General features: G+C 40.2%; 1 protein-coding gene across 9 annotated transcripts in view; it reads left to right on the top strand.

Moving 5' to 3' along the window:
* LOC119725555 (catenin delta-2-like) overlaps positions 1-19,039 on the top strand; it is a 75,447-nt gene that overhangs the window by 27,543 nt on the left and 28,865 nt on the right. For 8 of the 9 annotated variants that reach the window (XM_038196995.1, XM_038196996.1, XM_038197002.1 and 5 more), the window contains exons 3-7: positions 12,339-12,508; positions 16,007-16,119; positions 16,780-16,896; positions 17,625-17,713; positions 18,128-18,201. In XM_038196995.1, the coding sequence (XP_038052923.1) occupies positions 12,374-12,508; positions 16,007-16,119; positions 16,780-16,896; positions 17,625-17,713; positions 18,128-18,201 (528 nt within the window). In that variant the 5' untranslated portion in view covers positions 12,339-12,373. Of the gene's footprint in view, positions 1-12,338; positions 12,509-12,937; positions 12,977-16,006; positions 16,120-16,779; positions 16,897-17,624; positions 17,714-18,127; positions 18,202-19,039 lie in introns of all 9 variants that reach the window. The other variant, XM_038197003.1, reaches the window with a different exon arrangement.

Here is a 19,039-nt window from a genome sequence, read left to right as displayed (position 1 = left end):
TAGATGGAGATGAGATCAAGGTTTGGCACAAAACTGTCAACAAGAAACATCTTGATTTGTAAAAAGTTGAGGCCTCCAGTTGGCAACGCACATTTTATAGTGTGACTTTTCTCCTCAGAAATCCAAATTTTTAGTTCTTAAAAATTGTTTTAAAAAAAATTAGAAATTTAGAGAAATTGTCAGATAATACCACAAAATTAGTCAAGGAATTCAGAATTTGAAATTATAACTCCACTGAAATTCTGTATGTACCCGGTTATGGTGAATTTTCAACAACCAAAAATACTGGAAATTTTTTTTTGGAACCTTGTGTTGGACCATGGAGCTATTGGACCACTCCTTGTTCCTCCATGGTTGGACTATAGCTAGTTTTTCACCCTGGTTGACTGAGTATGTCTCCATTAAGACCTGCCAATTTGTGAAATGTCAGTAGGCCATCCACCCTGCCTAGCTTGTTAAGAAGCTGAGGACTTACCAAGTAAGAATCGTAAACGTGGGGCGCAATCTTTTTGACAAGGTTGGGTCAAAGTTGGCGGGACTGAGGGGTAACATCGGAGCGTGGGTGTTTTTACTTTCAACTTGGGGAGTTTTGGGGGGAACTGTGGGAACTTGTTGTAGAGATCTGTCCGGGTTGTCATGATTGTTGAGGTGGGGGAGGTTGGTTGGTGGATCTGGTGAGCTTGACCTTTGACACGATGGAGATGATAGGTGGAGAGTGTTTTCAAATCTTGGACCATCTCCAGCTTTGGCTGATGAAATGTTAAGCCCCTGATTTTGAGATTTCTGGCACAACATGTGCATGGAGTGCTGTCTTCTGCGTAAAGAACACCAAATCCTACGGTAGGCCTACTTAAAGACACCAAGGTTTTAAGTATAAATTTTCATTTGGTTTGGATACATGTACTTATGTTCATCATTGTGCATGTAGAACTTCTACATGTGTGCATGATTCTAGATCTGGAGGTCGAGCCTGGTGCTGTTCCAGTAACCTGTCAAGTGGCGAGTATCTATATAAGAGAGAGTTTAACTCGGCCTCCGGGACGATATTTGCTCATGAAAGGATCCGAGACCGCGGGCTCCCGCGGCGCCAAAATCGCTCCACGTCCGTGGAAAAATGCGGAGGGTGTCGTCCGCCGGGTCGGACACTTCGGGTCGTCCTGATTTTCCTGTACGGGCCGGCAATCCGTTTCGTCGATTTTTCGTGACGGCGTTTCGCGCAGGAATTTGCCGTCGTGTGCGCTTTCATGTTGACTGCCTGGCCGCCCCTTGTTACAGATAGGTGTACATACATGTAATACCAGTACATGTACTGTACACTTACACATGTACGATGTATGAATCTTCTGTTTATTTGTTGGCTGTAGTTCAAGGTGATGACACGCAGAAACTTGTAAGAAAAGAGAATATTTTCTCAGCAAGCAAGGGCAGGACAGAAATTCTGTCACTACATGTAGCATTTGCAAAACAATTGCTGTTAACTGTAAGCGTTTGGTACGTTACAGGTGTTAGTAGAGAAGTTTGGCGTAAGCAAAGTAGCAAACACACACAATGTACGTCAGTGGATGAAGAATCCTTACTACTGGTGCATACTGTGCATGCTTCCATTTTACAAGGTTACTGCAGGGCCCAATTTCATAGAGCTGCTTAAGCAGAAAAATTTGCTTAAGCACGAAAAAACATTGCTTAGTAAAATTAAGTTACCGGCCAAAACTCCATGTGATGTACGTACATTGCTTCTGACTGGTATTTAGCTGTTGTTTACTTATAATAACAATCGCATAGATTTTGGCCGGTAACCTGATTTTATTAAGCAAGACGTTTTTGTGCTTAAGCAAATTTTGTGCTTAGGCAGCTCTATGAAATTGGCCCCTGGTACTGTAGCTCAGAATTGGAGCTACATGCACAATTTGTAATGTAACCCTTTTAGCACAATATAATGATCACTGGCAAAGAATTTGAGGGTAAACAGCCATTGAAATGTGGCCAAGCTGCGGAGACCTGAATTTTGGTAAACATCACGTCAAAAGCAAAATCCCAATAGAGGAATCTAGAGTTGAAAAGCTAAGCGCTACAGTCTGCTAGATTGCCCCTGAACTTGTTACCCCGTGCGCTCCCCCCACCACCCCCCCCCCCCCCCAATCATAAAATGGATCATCAGCCATTCATTTAAAAAAGCCATACAGTTCACGGACTTCTTGCTTCTAAACAGTATACACATGCCGTACTTTCCCTAGTATTATTAGCTGGTGAGTCATCACAATTTTGCTTTAACAAAATATGGGACAGCGGAAAAGCACCAACAATGAGAACTCATTTTGAAAAATATTTGTACATGATTTCAAATCCTTTCCAACTGAACGTCAATTGGAAATTGCAATAAAAAAAACCCTTGTGGCCGCCTTTTTTATTTCATTATTGACCTGTCCCAGTCTGACCTCTCGCGCCCTCCAGACAAACAACTGTCATCCCATTCAGGTGAACAATGATGACAATCAAATTCCAGGGGGAGGAGTGTGCATGGAAGTAACAGCCATTGAATGGAGCGTTACTACAGGTTCTTGTGATGCAAATGAGGATGTCTTTTATTGTCAGAGAAAGTTGTTGCTTGTCTGGGATAATCTTATTAGGGGATTTGATGAGATTAGTGATGGCTGTTTGAATTGTGAAGGGTTGTCATGTATGTACACAGTAATACATGTACATTGTACATAATATGTACCGTACATTGACTATTTATACCTATGACATTTGACACTATAATTTACATGTAGAAAAGGCTCTTTTCAACTTGTCTTTTAAAGATAATCCATCATTTGTAATTTGTGCATTTTGTTTGTTTGAAGCAACAAAAGTGCTCAAAATCTAAAGAAGGGTACTGAACAACTAACCTGATAAAGTTTCAGCTCAGCTTCAGCTGTATATTCTGAGAAAAACAGCATTCTAGGATCTCAATTTCAAATCAAATGTTGCTGAATCATGTTTTGAATTGCGCCTAAATTCAGCGTCCGAGACACGTTCTCACTGAGCCGAATGCAGCTACGTGATGTCGCGCTCTGATCTGACAAATTATAGCAACCGGGGGTGCGTGTGCGTCGTGCCAATGCTTGCGCGTGCTTCGCCGAATAACAAAACGAACTACTAATTTAAATTTTCCCACGGTGCGTCTTAAGAAGCACCGTTGGAAAGGCCTTCTTTCGTTGATTACTTCAAAATGACAGCTTGCCAGAAAGAATAATTTCACAGGGAGTTTAGTCCCCTTACTATCTTTCAACCAAGTATGTTTTTCAACAATAATTACACCAGCTACTTTTCAGATAGCTGCAAATGATGGACTAAAGGCCTACATGTAGCTTTAACTTTCGATATAAAAAGGGAATCAAAATGATGTACCAGTTACGTACTGGTTCATGTAACCTGAAAGACATGAATGTATTAAAAAAAAAATAATTCTCAAGAACTACAGAGTGGTCCAGAAAAAAGTTTACACTTGTTCAGAAGTAGATTTCTCAGAATAGGGAGATAAGATATTTCTACACTACACTACAGCATCTTTGTGGTACCGGTGTAGCATGAATTTAGGTTTTATGAAATACGGACTCATTGGTGGTATTGCGCATGCTCATGCATAGATAATTAGGAGAGGGAACGGTCACGTGAGAGGGTTTACCCAATAAAAGGGAAAAAGAGTCTGATTTTCATACGAGTCCGATTTTATATGACACCGGTACATTTTGAAAACGGCGCTGAAAATAAAACCCTGTGGCAAGAAATCTGCGTCTGAAAAGTTTATGCCTAAACTCTATTTTCTTTTGGATCACTCTAGAGACTGGAACAAATTACCTTCCTCTAATGTCATTTTTCTGAAGTCGTTTAAATTAAGGAAGAATCCTCAAAATTTTAAGGATTGAAAAAAACCACCCTATTTTGGGGTGTTTCAGTCTGAAGTTGTTTTTCTTAACAACAAGCATGGACACTTGATGCCTGTATACACAATGTAGATTTGTAGGTCCCCAAAAATGGGTAATTATGTGTGATTGATGACCATCAGACAACACTCACTACAGTGGAACCATTCTCATGTCAACACTTTATGACTCCATTAAAAAAAATGAATGCTAGCTTGTTGAATGCTCCCCATTGTGACGTTGCACAAGTTTGCAGTTACCGCATCATAAATCAGTGCACAATGTGGGGCAGTTTTGGTTGGCTAACTTGAGTTGGAAAAGTTTCCAAATAAATCAAGCATTTAATTTGGAACTTCATGTGTGCAGTTGGAGAAATTTGTTTCCGTGAATTTCTTAGTTTTATGCTGCAGAAGTTGAGTTCAAGAAAAGTGGTATTTTTGTCTTTTTTTTTCAACTGGTATGACAACTGACTGTACAGTTTTGTACATGCCGATCTCTCATGAATACCGTTTTTTGATAACGATCCATGATAAAAATAGAGCAGCTTGAATTTTTCCCTTTTTTTTTTTGGTACGGGATGAGAGCACTTGAAATTCCACACTCGTCGCAATCTCCAATCAAGATCAAGCAAAGCATTGCAAGCACTTATCATCCATCGCTCTGACAACGATTGCCGTCTCGTCCCCCCATCCTTGTCTAATGATTGATGCGGTTGCCACAGCAACAAGCCAACATAACAAAGAGGCAGCTGGAGGGGGCTCATTCATTGTTGAATCTTCGTCGTTTTTTTTTTTGGTCGGCCTGCAACTGATACGTTCAGTCTGTGCTCTTTTTGTGTTCGCGATAAACAAAGCTGATCTAAGTAAAATTGGAAGTGTGGGTTTTTCGGGTGTTTTTTACATGAAAAGGCGGAAGCAGGAAAATGCAACAAATTCTAGGGCCGTTCGTTTTGGAATAATTTAATATTCAATTATTCAAAACTGCACTTGACCAAATATTCAAATATTCGAAACTTGCCGATCAACTGCCTTCCTCGCTGGTTAAAATTTGCATATAAATTTGCATGTAAAGATGGCAATTACAATGTAATGTGCCACTGGAGCGTTTACATTTGCAGTACATGTACCGGTAAGTACTGAACATTGTACTGGGGAATTTACTCAGCTAAAAGAATGGGACTAGTAATAGGTGTCGACAAGAAAGTTACCGTTGATAAAAAGTATCATCTGACAATAAAACTGCAACTTTTCAATTAAGATGACACAATAGTGAAGTGCGCACGTGCAGTTTTCTCTTTTCGATGATCGAATATTCGGGACAGCCCTAACAAATTCTTTTGTTTCATTGGCATTTCATCACTACTGTACTTTGCATTTTACATGTAAATCAACACGTTTGTGATGTAATCAAGCTAAATGAGTCGTTGGTCGACCCTGGTCAATTTTTTTTTATAGATTTGAAAAGAGCACAATCTCAGCATAACTGCTGTGAAAACTGCATGCTGGTACCATCTTTAGTTAAAAAATTATGGAAGTTGGAACACCAGGAGATGTGATGAAGTGGCCCTATTTTGGCCTGAATCTCCAAGTGAAAGTTCCTGACAAACGACTCATTTACGTGTAGCTTGATCGCATCACATTTGTTGACTGCCAGCATATTTACACACATGTACATGTAGGTGCACTCAAAGGGCCCTTCATTATGGATGTCAGCGAGATTCAGAACCATTATCATTAGAATAAATGAGTCATGGCCCTGCAATATGGACAAGAGGGGAGTATCCCAACTTGACCCTCTTACACAGTGAATCGTGGCCCCGTAAAATGGACGAAAATATTGAGTTTCTCCAGCTGAGTCTCTCATGCATGCGTGTGTATAATATGGATTGAGTCAGTCATGGCCCCGTCAGATGGATAATCCGAGGGGAGTCTCCAGGGATCAGTGATATCTATTGATTAATGGGAATATGACTCAGCAACTGGGTGGGCCCCCCAGCGATTTCGCGGAGCAGTTAGCGACGAACGGTGAGGCTTGACTTATCATCGTTTGCCAAAGATGCAGTTGCCCGTGGCAACAGACTGGTGGATACTTAACGTCTGGATTTTGCCTTTCCTTGCCGTGTTTTCGTATGCACTGTCCTCAATGCTCGGTTGTAGTCTTTGTCTGCATTCCGCCGTTTTTCCTTTTAAAATTTACATATTTGTGTACTGTTTACTGCTTTGTTTTTCCCCTGTTTATTCCCCAACTCCTTCAGTGATGTACTAGGAACCTTCCTCACTCTTGCAAAATCCAACACCATACGGTAAACTCAACACCCAAACTCGTCATCCGAAAGTCTGATTATGGTGGTATGGTACCTGAGCCCTTGTGGAGCATTTATAATCAGTTTTAGGGCTGTGCATCGGAACTGGGTACCCGAGTACCCGACCGCAGATTACGGCATCAGGTACCCGTAAGGCCAAGTAAAAACAAAACATGTTTAGCGTCCTGCTTTTTGAAAAAAAGGAAGGAGGAGGCTTTTTTTTTTTTTCCCCCTTCCAAAATGGCCGCCCGACTGGGGTATTTTTCAAGATAGCTGCCAGCTATTTTTTTAAATGGCCGCCACTTGGACTCAGGAATGACATACCAGCTTTATATGGGCTAGATGCTACAGACAAAGAGGCAAGAATGATGTCACTGTTTAAAATGTATCTTTTTTTTATGTTTCAAAAAAAAGGGGAAAAAAGGAGGCGGCCTCCAAAAAGGAAGCGGGCGTTGATGCTAAACATATTTTTTTTTTATTTGGCCTAACCAACTTTATAAATTACTAAGATTAGTAAGTTCTCGAACAGTGATAAAGAAAAGTTTTGAATGCCATTTGTGGGGACTTTTCAAAATGAAAACCAGGCTACACATGTACACACATGTACATGTACCTGTACATGGAAAACCAAAACAGATTTTACATCTACGTGCATTTTACATGTAACGCAGTACAGACAGGGAACGATTTCATGCAGCAAGTTTGCATAGCAAAATAGTTAAACTGAACATGTTTTGTGCACACTGAATGCTAATATTGAGTAGCAAATGATGAGTTTTGAGTAGCAACTGATACAATTTGTGTAGCATTTTGCGATGCGATACGAGGGAAATGGCTCACTGAGTACAGATGACGCTCGTGAAAGTTGAGTAACAATTGATGATTTTTAAGTAGCAACTGATACATTGTGTGTAGCATTTTGCGATGCGATACGAGGGAAATGGTTCACTGAGCACAGATGACACTCGTGAAAGTTGAGTAGCAACCGATATAATTTGTGTAGTATTTTGCGATGCGATACAAGGGAAATGGTTCACTGAGCACAGATGACGCTCGTGAAAGTTGAGTAGCAAATGGTGATTTGCGAGTAGCAACCGATACAATTTGTTTAGCATTTTGCGATGCGATACAAGGGAAATGGTTCACTGAGCACAGATGATGCTCGTGAAAGTTGAGTAACAAATGATGATTTATGAGTAGCAACCGATACATTTTGTGTAGCGTTTTGCGATGCGATACAAGGGAAATGGTTCACTGAGCACAGATGACACTCGTGAAAGTTGAGTAGCAAATGATGATTTATGAGTAGCAACCGATACAATTTGTGTAGCATTTTGCGATGCGATACGAGGGAAATGGTTCACTGAGTACAGATGACACTCGTGAAAGTTGAGTAGCAAATGATGATTTATGAGTACTGTAGCAACCGATACAATTTGTGTAGCATTTTGCGATGCGATACGAGGGAAATGGTTCACTGAGTACAGATGACACTCGTGAAAGTTGAGTAGCAAATGATGATTTATGAGTAGCAACCGATACATTTTGTGTAGCGTTTTGCGATGCGATACGAGTGAAATGGTTCACTGAGCACAGATGACACTCGTGAAAGTTGAGTAGCAAATGATGATTTATGAGTAGCAACCGATACAATTTGTGTAGCATTTTGCGATGCGATACGAGGGAAATGGTTCACTGAGTACAGATGACACTCGTGGAAGTTGAGTAGCAAATGATGATTTATGAGTAGCAACCGATACAATTTGTGTAGCATTTTGCGATGCGATACGAGGGAAATGGTTCACTGAGCACAGATGACACTCGTGAAAGTTGAGTAGCAAATGATGATTTATGAGTAGCAACCGATACAATTTGTGTAGCATTTTGCGATGCGATACGAGGGAAATGGTTCACTGAGCACAGATGACAGTCGTGAAAGTTGAGTAGCAAATGATGATTATGAGTAGCAACCGATACAATTTGTGTAGCATTTTGCGATGCGATACGAGGGAAATGGTTCACTGAGCACAGATGACAGTCGTGAAAGTTGAGTAGCAAATGATGATTTATGAGTAGCAACCGATACAATTTGTGTAGCATTTTGCGATGTAATACAAAGGAAATAGCTCACCGAGTACAGATGACGTTCGTGAAAGTTGCAGTTTACACCGTAAAGCTTAAATTATAAAGCCCAAAAACAGACAACTTCCGGGATTTGAAATTTGGGGTTTGGTTTCTTAAATTACGGGTACTCAGGTATCCATGTTTTACCTCAGTAGGGTGCCCTGTTCCCGTACAACCCGTAAACGCACACCACAATTGAAGTCGCCATGCGCCACACGATTTTTGTTTCTCCATCGACAAGATACAATATCCTCACGCCATCTGTAACAAAAAAAAATTGCCTCTTCACCTCCCAAATTGCATTAACAAGAAAAGGTCCTTAATCCTCTCAAAAAAATGACAAATTAGAGCAGCTGTGTTTCTGAATGCATGGCAGTAATAAATTATATGCCATTCATTAATTGGCGAAACATTTCGGTCCATTGCACTGAATTATTAAATGTCTCACTCACTGTGTGTGGAACACCTGTTTTTAACACTATTCAATTCAAAGGTCTTTGAAAGTGTCCTTGTCATGTGTAGTTTTTTTTTTCTGTGGACAAACTGTGAATGTCCTGATTTTTTCATCCGGCCCGGATCATTTGACAAGAAGCTTTGGGCTGATGGTACGGTATGAAGGCATGCAAGTTTTCCTCGGATCCGCTGATTTCCCCGCTTATTTTTACTTCTCATGAATGCCATTACAAACTAAAAAACATTGTACGAAGTCTTGTGTGGTTTGGAATTTCATCGTTTTCCTAAGTTCCCAGTTGCATGCCTGTGTGTGGGTTCAATGAGAAGCATTGCTGACGATTGTGTTTGACATCATCCTAAATCTCTCGCTGTTTTGATTATTCTGTTTATTCTTACGGAACGTGTACCATGTTATTTGAGGATTTAAAAAAAAAAACACTGTGACAAGGCAGGGTATCAGGCAAGATATTGCTTCTGATGCCCAAACTTCTTGATACTAAAATCTTAATACTAAAATCATGTTATTGGAGTGGGACCCCTCTAAAGGGAAAATACAACATTTGCAAACATCAAAAAATAAAACTACCAAATCATTTTGAAATACCTTGCTGGACTGTTAGTGAATGACAGTGTAAAGCATCCTGTAAAATCATGGCACCTGGTATACTGTCATTTTCAAGAAAAGTGGTATTTTTGTATCAATTTCCAACGCTGGTCGGCCGACCAGCGTTGAAAAAAACTGGCTTTTTTTCAAATACTGGCCCCAATTGACCATCGCACTTGTTTGCAATCGATTACACACCTATGAACGGGTACAAGCCAGCTAGACTGGTTCCCTGACCTTACAATTCCCCAATGTATGTAAACTGCTCTGTTTCTTCTTATAATGGAGTCAGGGAACCAGACTACAGGAAAATGATTGTTTTTCTTGGTTTTTATAGCATTTTCAAACCCAAAACCTCAAAAAAGTCAGTGTAACTATATTTGCTATATATTTCCAACCCCCCATTCCATCCATTTCTGAAAATTACAACAAAAGCAAATGATGTATATTCCCTTTAATTTTTCTAATTGTCTTATTGTTGGTCACGAGTGTCCCTTTAACCCTAACCCCCTAGGCCCTTGTTGCTTACAACCATCCTCAGTCCTCCAAAATCCTCCAAAATTTTGCAAAATTTTGCAACTCCGCCTAAATTTTGCAAAATTGTCAGACAGTCCTGCCTCAAAATGCATTCATCCTCAATCCTCCAAAATCCTCCTCATCCCAAAATTTTGCACTCGTGTTTAAATGAAGGATAACCAACGCCAAATCCTTCAAAATCGTCACACGGTCCTGCCTCAAAATGCATTCATCCTCAATCCTCCAAAATCCTCTTGTGCTTCAATCACCATTCATCCTCAATCCTCCAAAATCCTCATGTGCTTCAATCACCATTCATCCTCAATCCTCCAAAATCCTCATGTGCTTCAATCACCATTCATCCTCAATCCTCTAGAATCCTCCAAAACCGCCAGGAGGATTTTGGAGGAGCGAGGTGGGTTAGTTCCTAATTGTCTTATTGTTGGTCGCGAGTGTCCCTTTAACGTTGTCTAGTCATGACCTCCCGGGGACGACCAACCGCAAACCAGTTATCCAATCCTGGCCCCAATCTGGTTCCATTTGATTCCGAAATAACACCGGCCTCCGATTTCCCCCCCCCCCCCCCCCCTCAACTACTTTATCTCCATTATATTATATACACGGTCCTAGAGCTAAAGAGCGCCAACTATGTGAAAAATGTAAACCAATGTCTGGGTCATATTGTGCAGTGTTTAGCTGCTCTGATGACGTGAACTTGTCCTTCCCCTACTGGGAATATTATGGCCCTATGGTACAGGTAGTGTTTAAAACTGTCATGTACACGTACATGTATAATTTACATGTCCCATTTTTTACTAGCCTACAGTACATGTGCAATGTAAAACGGTAAATTCATCAGTGAAATTTCTCAATACAGTGGAACGCCGCTATACCGAACATTTGGCTAAACCGAACATCATCCTTGGCTCCCGGTTTTAACCCTAACTCCCTAGGTATTTTTGCTAAGATGGAACCTCAATCCTGCAAAATCCTCCCATTGGCCTCATGGAAAACTAGCATATAGCCTCAATCCTGCAAATTCCTCCATTATTTCTTGAATGTGGTTCTTGGAGGGATGACCACTGCCTCACTCCTGCAAAATCCTCCGGCTATGTCTGTCAATATGTTGAGGCTTGTGACATCCTGGAGCAGTACGGAGGATTTCAAGCTTAATCAAGGACTCAATTTATGCATGGCTGAGCATAAACAACACAAGGTCCTCCAAAATCAGCAACGCACTTTTGCCATGTAACCTCAATCCTGCAAATCTCTCCAATTTGCAAAAAGGATTTTGGAGGATTTGGGATGGTTAGGGTTAATGTACAGAATGCACCAAACATTGTTGTTGAAAAAAGTCAACAGATTAACAAAAACATTTACCAGTTGTACATTAAACACTATTTGGGCCACTTTTAATTCCCGAACATCAAACGACCCATAGTTACATCGCGTTTGATTGTTGAAGAGCGATAGATGGCTATTATTTCCCCAAGGAATAGAAGAGAAAACCACTCGTGAGAAATGCCAGTTCACTATTGGTCAAAAGAGGGTACCGGCGGTTAAAAATCGCTATACCGAACGATCGTTATTACGAACACTTTCTGTGGATCCAACAATGTTCATTATACTAGCGGCGTTCCACTGTTCATTGTAATTGAAAAGTTAATGGAATACATGTATTAAACAAAAAAATACGTACAAAAGTTTGGAGCCTTGATAAAAATAAGAGTTGTTTATGCTTCGCCCTGCATACATTAAGGCCTAAAAAATACAATGTACTTGAAATCATCCACACTACCGGTACTCGTGGATATCATCGGCACTGCCTTAACATATCAACAGTGATTGCTGGAGGATTTTGCAGGATTAATGCAGTGGTCACCCCTCCTACACATGTATGAATGAATTCAAGAAATAACAGAGGATTTTGAAAGATTGAGGCTGTATCTAATTATTACATACCGGTAGAGGCAGTTGGAGGAATTTGCAGGATTGAGGGTTCATCCTAGCAAAAAGGCCTAGGGGTTCGAGTTAAAAGTTGTGCTATAAAATTCAGGTTCTATTCTCGTGTCATTTACCTCAAAATGCTAATTAAGTAAAAAGTAAAGTCTGTCCCGAGCCAACGTGGCTCATCAGGCCGGCGTTTATCTCCGGTTTCGGTAGCATGAAACGACTGAGAATATTTCTGCTCCCCCTGGATGGGATGCAAGTGCATCGCAGGTTACTCCCCAGCTAATGCTGGTACCCATTTATACTCCTGGGTGGAGAGGGGCAAGTGGGGGTGCAGTGCCTTGCCCAAGGACACAATATATGACCAGCGGCTGGACTCGAACCCCGGACCCTCTGATCATGAGTCACGAACCCTAACCACTAGGCCACACACTCCCCAAAATGCTAATTACCCAAACAAATTTCCTTTTTTTTTTTCTTCCAGATAATTGCGCCAGTGGATAGTTTGATGCTCGTTTGATGTCCCTTGTTAGAATGCCGGAGAGAGACAATGGGCAGGAGCTAGCACTGAGAAGTGCCATCAACCAGGCCCAGCGAGACCTCCACGCAGAGCCCGACACCCCCTCCCACATCCTGAAAACCGTCCAACAGCAGGTCAGATTATTTGAAGATTTGAAACATTCGACCAATCACATGGCAGGATTTGAAGGGTCAAAGTTTTTAATATTGGCCAATTACCTTTGAATTGTTTTTTTTTCCCAAACAAGTTGGATTGTGAGCATTGTTGATTATCAGCCAATCAGATTCTGACTTTGAGAATCGTTAGCCAATCAGATTCTGACATGGAGAATCGTTAGCCAATCAGATTCTGACATGGAGAATCATTAGCCAATCAGATTCTGACATGGAGAATCGTTAGCCAATCAGATTCTGACATGGAGAATCCTTAGCCAATCAGATTCTGATATGGAGAATCATTAGCCAATCAGATTTGACCTTATTTAATCCATTTGTTATCATTTGCATATCTGTCTGAAGTGCGTTGGATGTTTTATTCATTTTCGTTCTGTGTCATTGTTTCAGGATTTTTAGATTGACATTACATCAGGTTAAATATAAGTGGTAAGTTGTCTATAAGTTTATAAGGGCTGCCATTTTTAATTCAGTTTTAACCCTTTGGTGCAAGTTAACCACAAGAGCTGTAGCATATCTCACACCCATTTTTGTTAGTATTTTTTTTGTATGGTGTTCGTTTAGTTTATTTCTGTTTTAAAAGTTTCATTTTGTTTTGTAATCGGTGGTCTTTTTTATTCTGTTTGTGGGTGGGTATGCGTCAGGGTATCTGTCAGCCTTTTTGACATTACTACCCTTACATGTACATTGTATGCACATGCACATGTACGGTAAGCTGTAATTTGCATGCCACTACGGTATTTTCATGCTACATGCTTTCTTTAATGCCCGCCTGCACATTGTTTCCCCCCATTTTCTCAATCTAATTTAACAATAATACCGGTACATACATGTACATGTACATTGTACATGCAACATTCAAACTCAAACTTTCAAAGACACTCTGATGCAGTTAAAATTCAGTTACATGTACATTCTGTTTTCGCTTGGATTATTGTTATTTTGTCGATGACAGATACTGGTACACCTAATTTTTGTTAACATGTACATGTATGTACTGTAAGTAGCATTTGTTAATAAAAGATATGAAAGAATACTTACATACAACCTTTGTTTACTAACTTGTTTATTTTGATTTTTTTTTTTACTGTTTTCACATGAAAAGCACTGGATTTTTCCTGTTTTGTTTTATCAATTAATAATTTTTAATCAAAATGTGAGACATTTACGCTGCTTACGTAATTTTTGCGGCATTTATAACATTTGTAACGATGTTTACATGTAGATGCTTTTCAAACATGTACATAAACATGTAGTTTATAAATAGTACATTGTTGCACTGAGTACCCGTAGTTTATTTGGCGTCTTACCCCGATGCTGCAACCGTGCTCTATGCTTAATAATTTCATCACATTTACTCCATTTTTTTTGTTCTTAAATAATTAAATTTCATGCGCAGCAGTTGCATAAACATTTTCGGAAATAGTTTGGCACTAAAACTTTGTTGAATCATTTGCGCTCACGCATCCGAAATTGAGCTGACATTTTTATTTGCGAGCATTGAAACTTTTGCGCAGGCTAGTGCCCACGCTGCATTAAACCGTAATCCCTTTAAAATTGACTCACATTAACAACAAATTTGGTTGGAATGTAATCCAATATTGTGCAAATCCGTTGCATAATAAGATGAACTGAAACCACTTATGCATGATAAATACATGGACACAGTAATCCAGTACGGGTAGGAGTGATTGAAATATGAAGGACGTTTAGGTAAACACTGAAACGTTTACTTGAAAAAAATTCTAAATCTGTTTACAAATTTTCCAAAACATTGAAACGAAACCCGAACTTTAAAACGGAATCTACATGTACATGTGCCTTCAAGCTGTCTTCCTTTTGAGTTAAACAAACATTGGAAGCACTGCAGTGATTACATTTGGGGTACATGTACCGGTAGTTAAAGGGAAAATACAACATTTGCAAACATCAAAAAACGAAATGATCAAATTATCACGAAATACCTTACTGAATTGTTAGGGACTGACAGTCTAAAGCATCCTTTAAAATCGTGGCTCCTGGTGGGCTGACATTTTCAAGAAAAACTGTATTTTTCCAACGCTGGTCGGCCGACCAGCGTTGGAGAAAACTGGCTTTTTTCAAAAACTGTTCATAATTTTTCATATTTAGTTATTCTGACTTTTCTTTGCAATTGATCACACACCTGTGAAGGGGTACATGTACAAGCCTGCTAGACTGATTCTCTGACCTTACAATTCCCCAAAGTGTATTAATTGCTTCGTTTCATCTTAAGTGGGGTGAGGGAACCAGACTACAAGAACATGATAGGTTTTCTTGGTTTTTCCAGCATCTACATGTACATGTACAAGCCCAAAACATGAAACTAGTCAGTTTAACCATTTTTGCTATAACATACTAATCCTCCAATCCATTTATTTCTGAAAATTGAAGCAAAAGCAAATGTTGTACATTCCCTTTATGTTTTTACTTTTTGAATGACATACATATTGTAATGGGTACATGTACGGGTAGGTGTCAACATTTGTGAAACGGCTAAACGTTTAAACATAAACCGTATTTATAAAATTTGCTAAGCATTTACAAAATTGAACACAAAGTCACATTCTTACTAAGCATTCACCTCAAAGAGATCAGTTTTCAAGTCCTGATTCAATGTTTACATGTAGTTGGTCTAGAAACTACTGTACCGGTACATGTAGTTCATACATACATGCTCATGTCTACATATTCTTTAAAATCTACAAACCTTCTTTTCTGGGTTTGATGGGCATTTCTGTGGATGACACGTAAGACATGACAACTTGTTTCAATTAACATTCAAATTTAATAAATGCTTTAAAACCAATGCTACCCTACTAATCCGGTTAGTATTGCAGTTCTAACAAGATTTAATAGACGTTTCATTTGCAGATTATTTTGAAAATTTGGTTTTTTGGAAGGTACCGTAGTACCCCAGTAGCACAATTCAGCATGTGCATTACTCACTTTATATACTGAATTCACACACTGAATGATTTTATTCAGCAATGAGTTTAGCAGGGAAATGCTCCACGTTGTGTTATGTTGTAAAATTGTTGTCTGGTTTGGTGTACCTGTCGGGAAAAGCCTATGGGCTCCGTGCACGAACAAGAGAGGGCGCTATTTACCACTTTCCAGAGTCCCATGGACGGGACACACCTTGTATACGTACTAGTTTGCGCAGGTTTAGCGCTAAGTACTCACGACTTATTTTATTCTGAATGTGCAAAAAGCCATAGCGTCTTCATGTGAGCGTCAGGTGTCGGCGATGCGTTCGAATGTCTCTCCAAGTGGTTTCCCCCAACTCTCCCTTTTCTTGCCGTTGAGGGGGTACTTGTTCACGGAGCCCATAATGCTTTGTGATTTGGACTTAGCTGTTTTGGTTAAATGTAGAGTTTCATAATTTGGTTGTCAATGAACTTGGTTCTTAATTGATTTTTCTTGAATTTGATCGACCAGGAAGAGAAGTTTGAGAAACTGACCCGAGAGTTGGACAAGGAGCGACAGAGCGTGCTCAACCAGTTTGAGAGAAGCCGCCAGGAGTCCGAGACCGGGACCTTCGCTAGTATAAGGTTAGTCTTGGCCCCAGACTGGGTCTTGATTTTGTTGATCATAATGGAGCCGGTCCTGACTTCGGCAAGCGCAGTTGAGCTGCTGCCATGTGAGGGAGCTATACACAAGATGAACCAAATCAAATCGGGGGACTTTCGCATAGGCCCTGAACATACCTCACTTGTGCGCTTTCTTGGGGAGTCAGGTTGGCGTAGCGGTTCTTTCCTCGCCTTCCACCGCTGTAACCCGGGTTCGAATCTCCCCATGGCCAACTTGTGGACTGAGTTTTCAGTCCCTACCTGATTCCGTGGGTTTCCTCAGAATGTTCACCTGGGGTTTTCCTCCCACCTCTAAAACTGTACTTTCTTCTCATTGTCTTCTCTCCACAGGTTTCTTCATGCTTGCCAGCTACAGTGCCTAGGCAGCTTTTGAGGAATCCTTGGTTTAATTGCCAGAAAGAAATAAGTAATAATAATATTCAAGCAAATGCATGAGCGTGAGGTATGCTGGGAATTTATCGGGCCCCAGCGCCAAAGTTCCCAAGACTGGATTTCAGAAGGGGAAATGGAAACCGCCCGTCTACTCAAATTTGACTGAATAAGCACAATTGTTCTGAACACGTGGGTCAATTTCTAAGCTGTAATCTAAAGTTTTTTTCCAATTTTGTTCCCTTTATACAGTGAAACTGAGGACTCATTTTCCTTCCGCCGTTCGGCAGTCAACGAGTCCGTCCTCGAGAGCGAGAGTAGCGTGGACAGCAAGGCGTACAACAACTCTCATCTGATTGATTCTGCCCTGTAAGTTACATGTGACACGCTGTGAGTTTCAAATATATGATGCGATCAAGCTAAATGAATCCTTTTTCAGCAATTATGATTTTAAGATACAGCCCAAAATAGGTCAGTAGGGGTGGAAATGTCAAAAAAAAAAAAAAAATGGTAAAATCGGAAGGCTACACATGTTCTCTTTCATGTCAACTATTTTTTTTCCGGGAAAACTCACAGTAAAGTACGTAAAATGTGACATTTTTGCTAAGAGGTTAATATCCAATAACCTGAAATAATGCATGTTTATTGATGCTTAATAAACACTTCAATTTTGAATCGTTGATTTCTCTGTTTGATTTCTCTGTTTTCTTCTTTCTGATCTGCCTGTGTTCTAAGTCCCATAATTTCTGAACGGAAGGTCGTATTCACATGGGGTTTTCAACAAATATAAACTGAAAGATAGCTCTATTCAAAAATGTGGGGGAAAAAAACCCAAATTTTGATAAGGGCCGACACATAACTCATTTAGCTTGATTGCATCACGTTATTTGTCCATTCGAATATTGCCCATCAATTTACGCGTGAGACGTCTAGCAGTTTAGGATTACTCAGGATTCTGCCAAAACTTTTCTGTCGGGATTCATCTGATGTCTCACATGTCTTGACTGCGAAGTGTCAGTGGGATGCAATTAGATTCACCTGGTTAGTTGTTGGTCTGTGTATTAAATTTTGTTTTTATATATTTTTTGGTTCTCCAGAGACGCATTGCGTGAACACAAAGTCATGGATACCGGAGACAGCATGCACTACCCTGGTTACGGCAACGGACCGGACAGGAGCTACAATGGTAACGCTCCAAACTTTACTTTTTGGCTGATGTGATTTTAGATGTGGCAAAGCTAAAGTTGCCATGATAACTGTAGTCACAGATAAGGATAACCATGAAGCTGTGGTTTTCAAATTGCTATAATTCGTCAGTTCAGTGCGTGACATCACATAGCTGCAATCGGCTCAGTGAAAACGTGTCTCGGATGCTGAATTCAGGCCCAACTCAAAACGTGACTTAGCAACTTTTGATTTGAAAATCGAGATCCTAGAATATTGTTTTCTTGGAATATCACAGCATTCTCTGAGCTGAAAGTTCATCTTGAGATTTTGAGCACTTTTGTTGCTTCAGTTCAAACAAACATAATGCACTAATTACAAATGATGGACGCTACTTAGTTTAATGAACGATATAATTTCTTTGCTGTTGTGACAGACTATGGCAGCCCGGCAGTGAACGGCCACGCAGAATCCCCAGGACCCAAGCAACAAGTCAAGAAGACCACACAGGTAAGCAAATAAATAATCCAGGGGTGAGATTTGTTAGGATTTTTCCTGATTTGAGGATTTTCTTGTCAGGATTTTTTTCCTGATTTGTGGATATTTTGTCAGGATTTTTCCCGATTTCAAGACTTTTTGAAGGGAATTTTCGTGATTTCTGAGTTTTTTAAAAGAATCCCTTTGGAATTGCAGAGGTTTTTCTGTAAGCCTGTTTTTACCTATCAAGGTATATAGAATAAAAGAAATTGGTTTTAGGGGATGTCTTTAGGCAAAGTTGTACAAGCATATTCCATAGACCCTTCGTTGCTCTGGGCCTTCGGCGACCCTCAAATCCTCTATGGATTATTTTGTGGATATTTCATTTTCTCCCAATCTCACCCCTGATAATCTCATGCAGCTGCTAAGCTCAAGTTACTTATAAATCCATTGCAAGCCAAGCCCAAGTCAATCACAAGTCAATCAAAAAAAGCCTTGGTCGAGTCCATGACAAGTCAAGTTGGCAAGTTTTATAGTCACAGGTGACGAATAATGCCCAAGTCACAGTTATTGGCAGTGTTCATATTTTTTTCTGGTAATGAAAGCAAGGATTCGTCAAAAGCGCCCTAGGCACTGTAGCTCGCAAGCCTGATGAAACCTGTAGAGAGAAGACAATGAGAAGACATTTAGAGGTGGGAGGAAAAACCCAGAAGTATATTCTGGGGAATACCCACGGAATTAGGCAGGGACTGAAAACCCAATCCACATGTGGTCCGGGCAGGAATCGAACCCGGACCCGGTGGAAGGCGAGGAAAGTAACCTCTGCACCAACCTGACTGCTAGTCTTGACGCTCACCTAGATTGACTTGGG

Source organism: Patiria miniata, unplaced genomic scaffold (assembly GCF_015706575.1).
Source record: "Patiria miniata isolate m_02_andy unplaced genomic scaffold, ASM1570657v1 HiC_scaffold_19, whole genome shotgun sequence".
NCBI classification, from domain to species: Eukaryota; Metazoa; Echinodermata; class Asteroidea; order Valvatida; family Asterinidae; genus Patiria; species Patiria miniata.
This window is presented reverse-complemented; position numbering and strand designations above follow the sequence as displayed.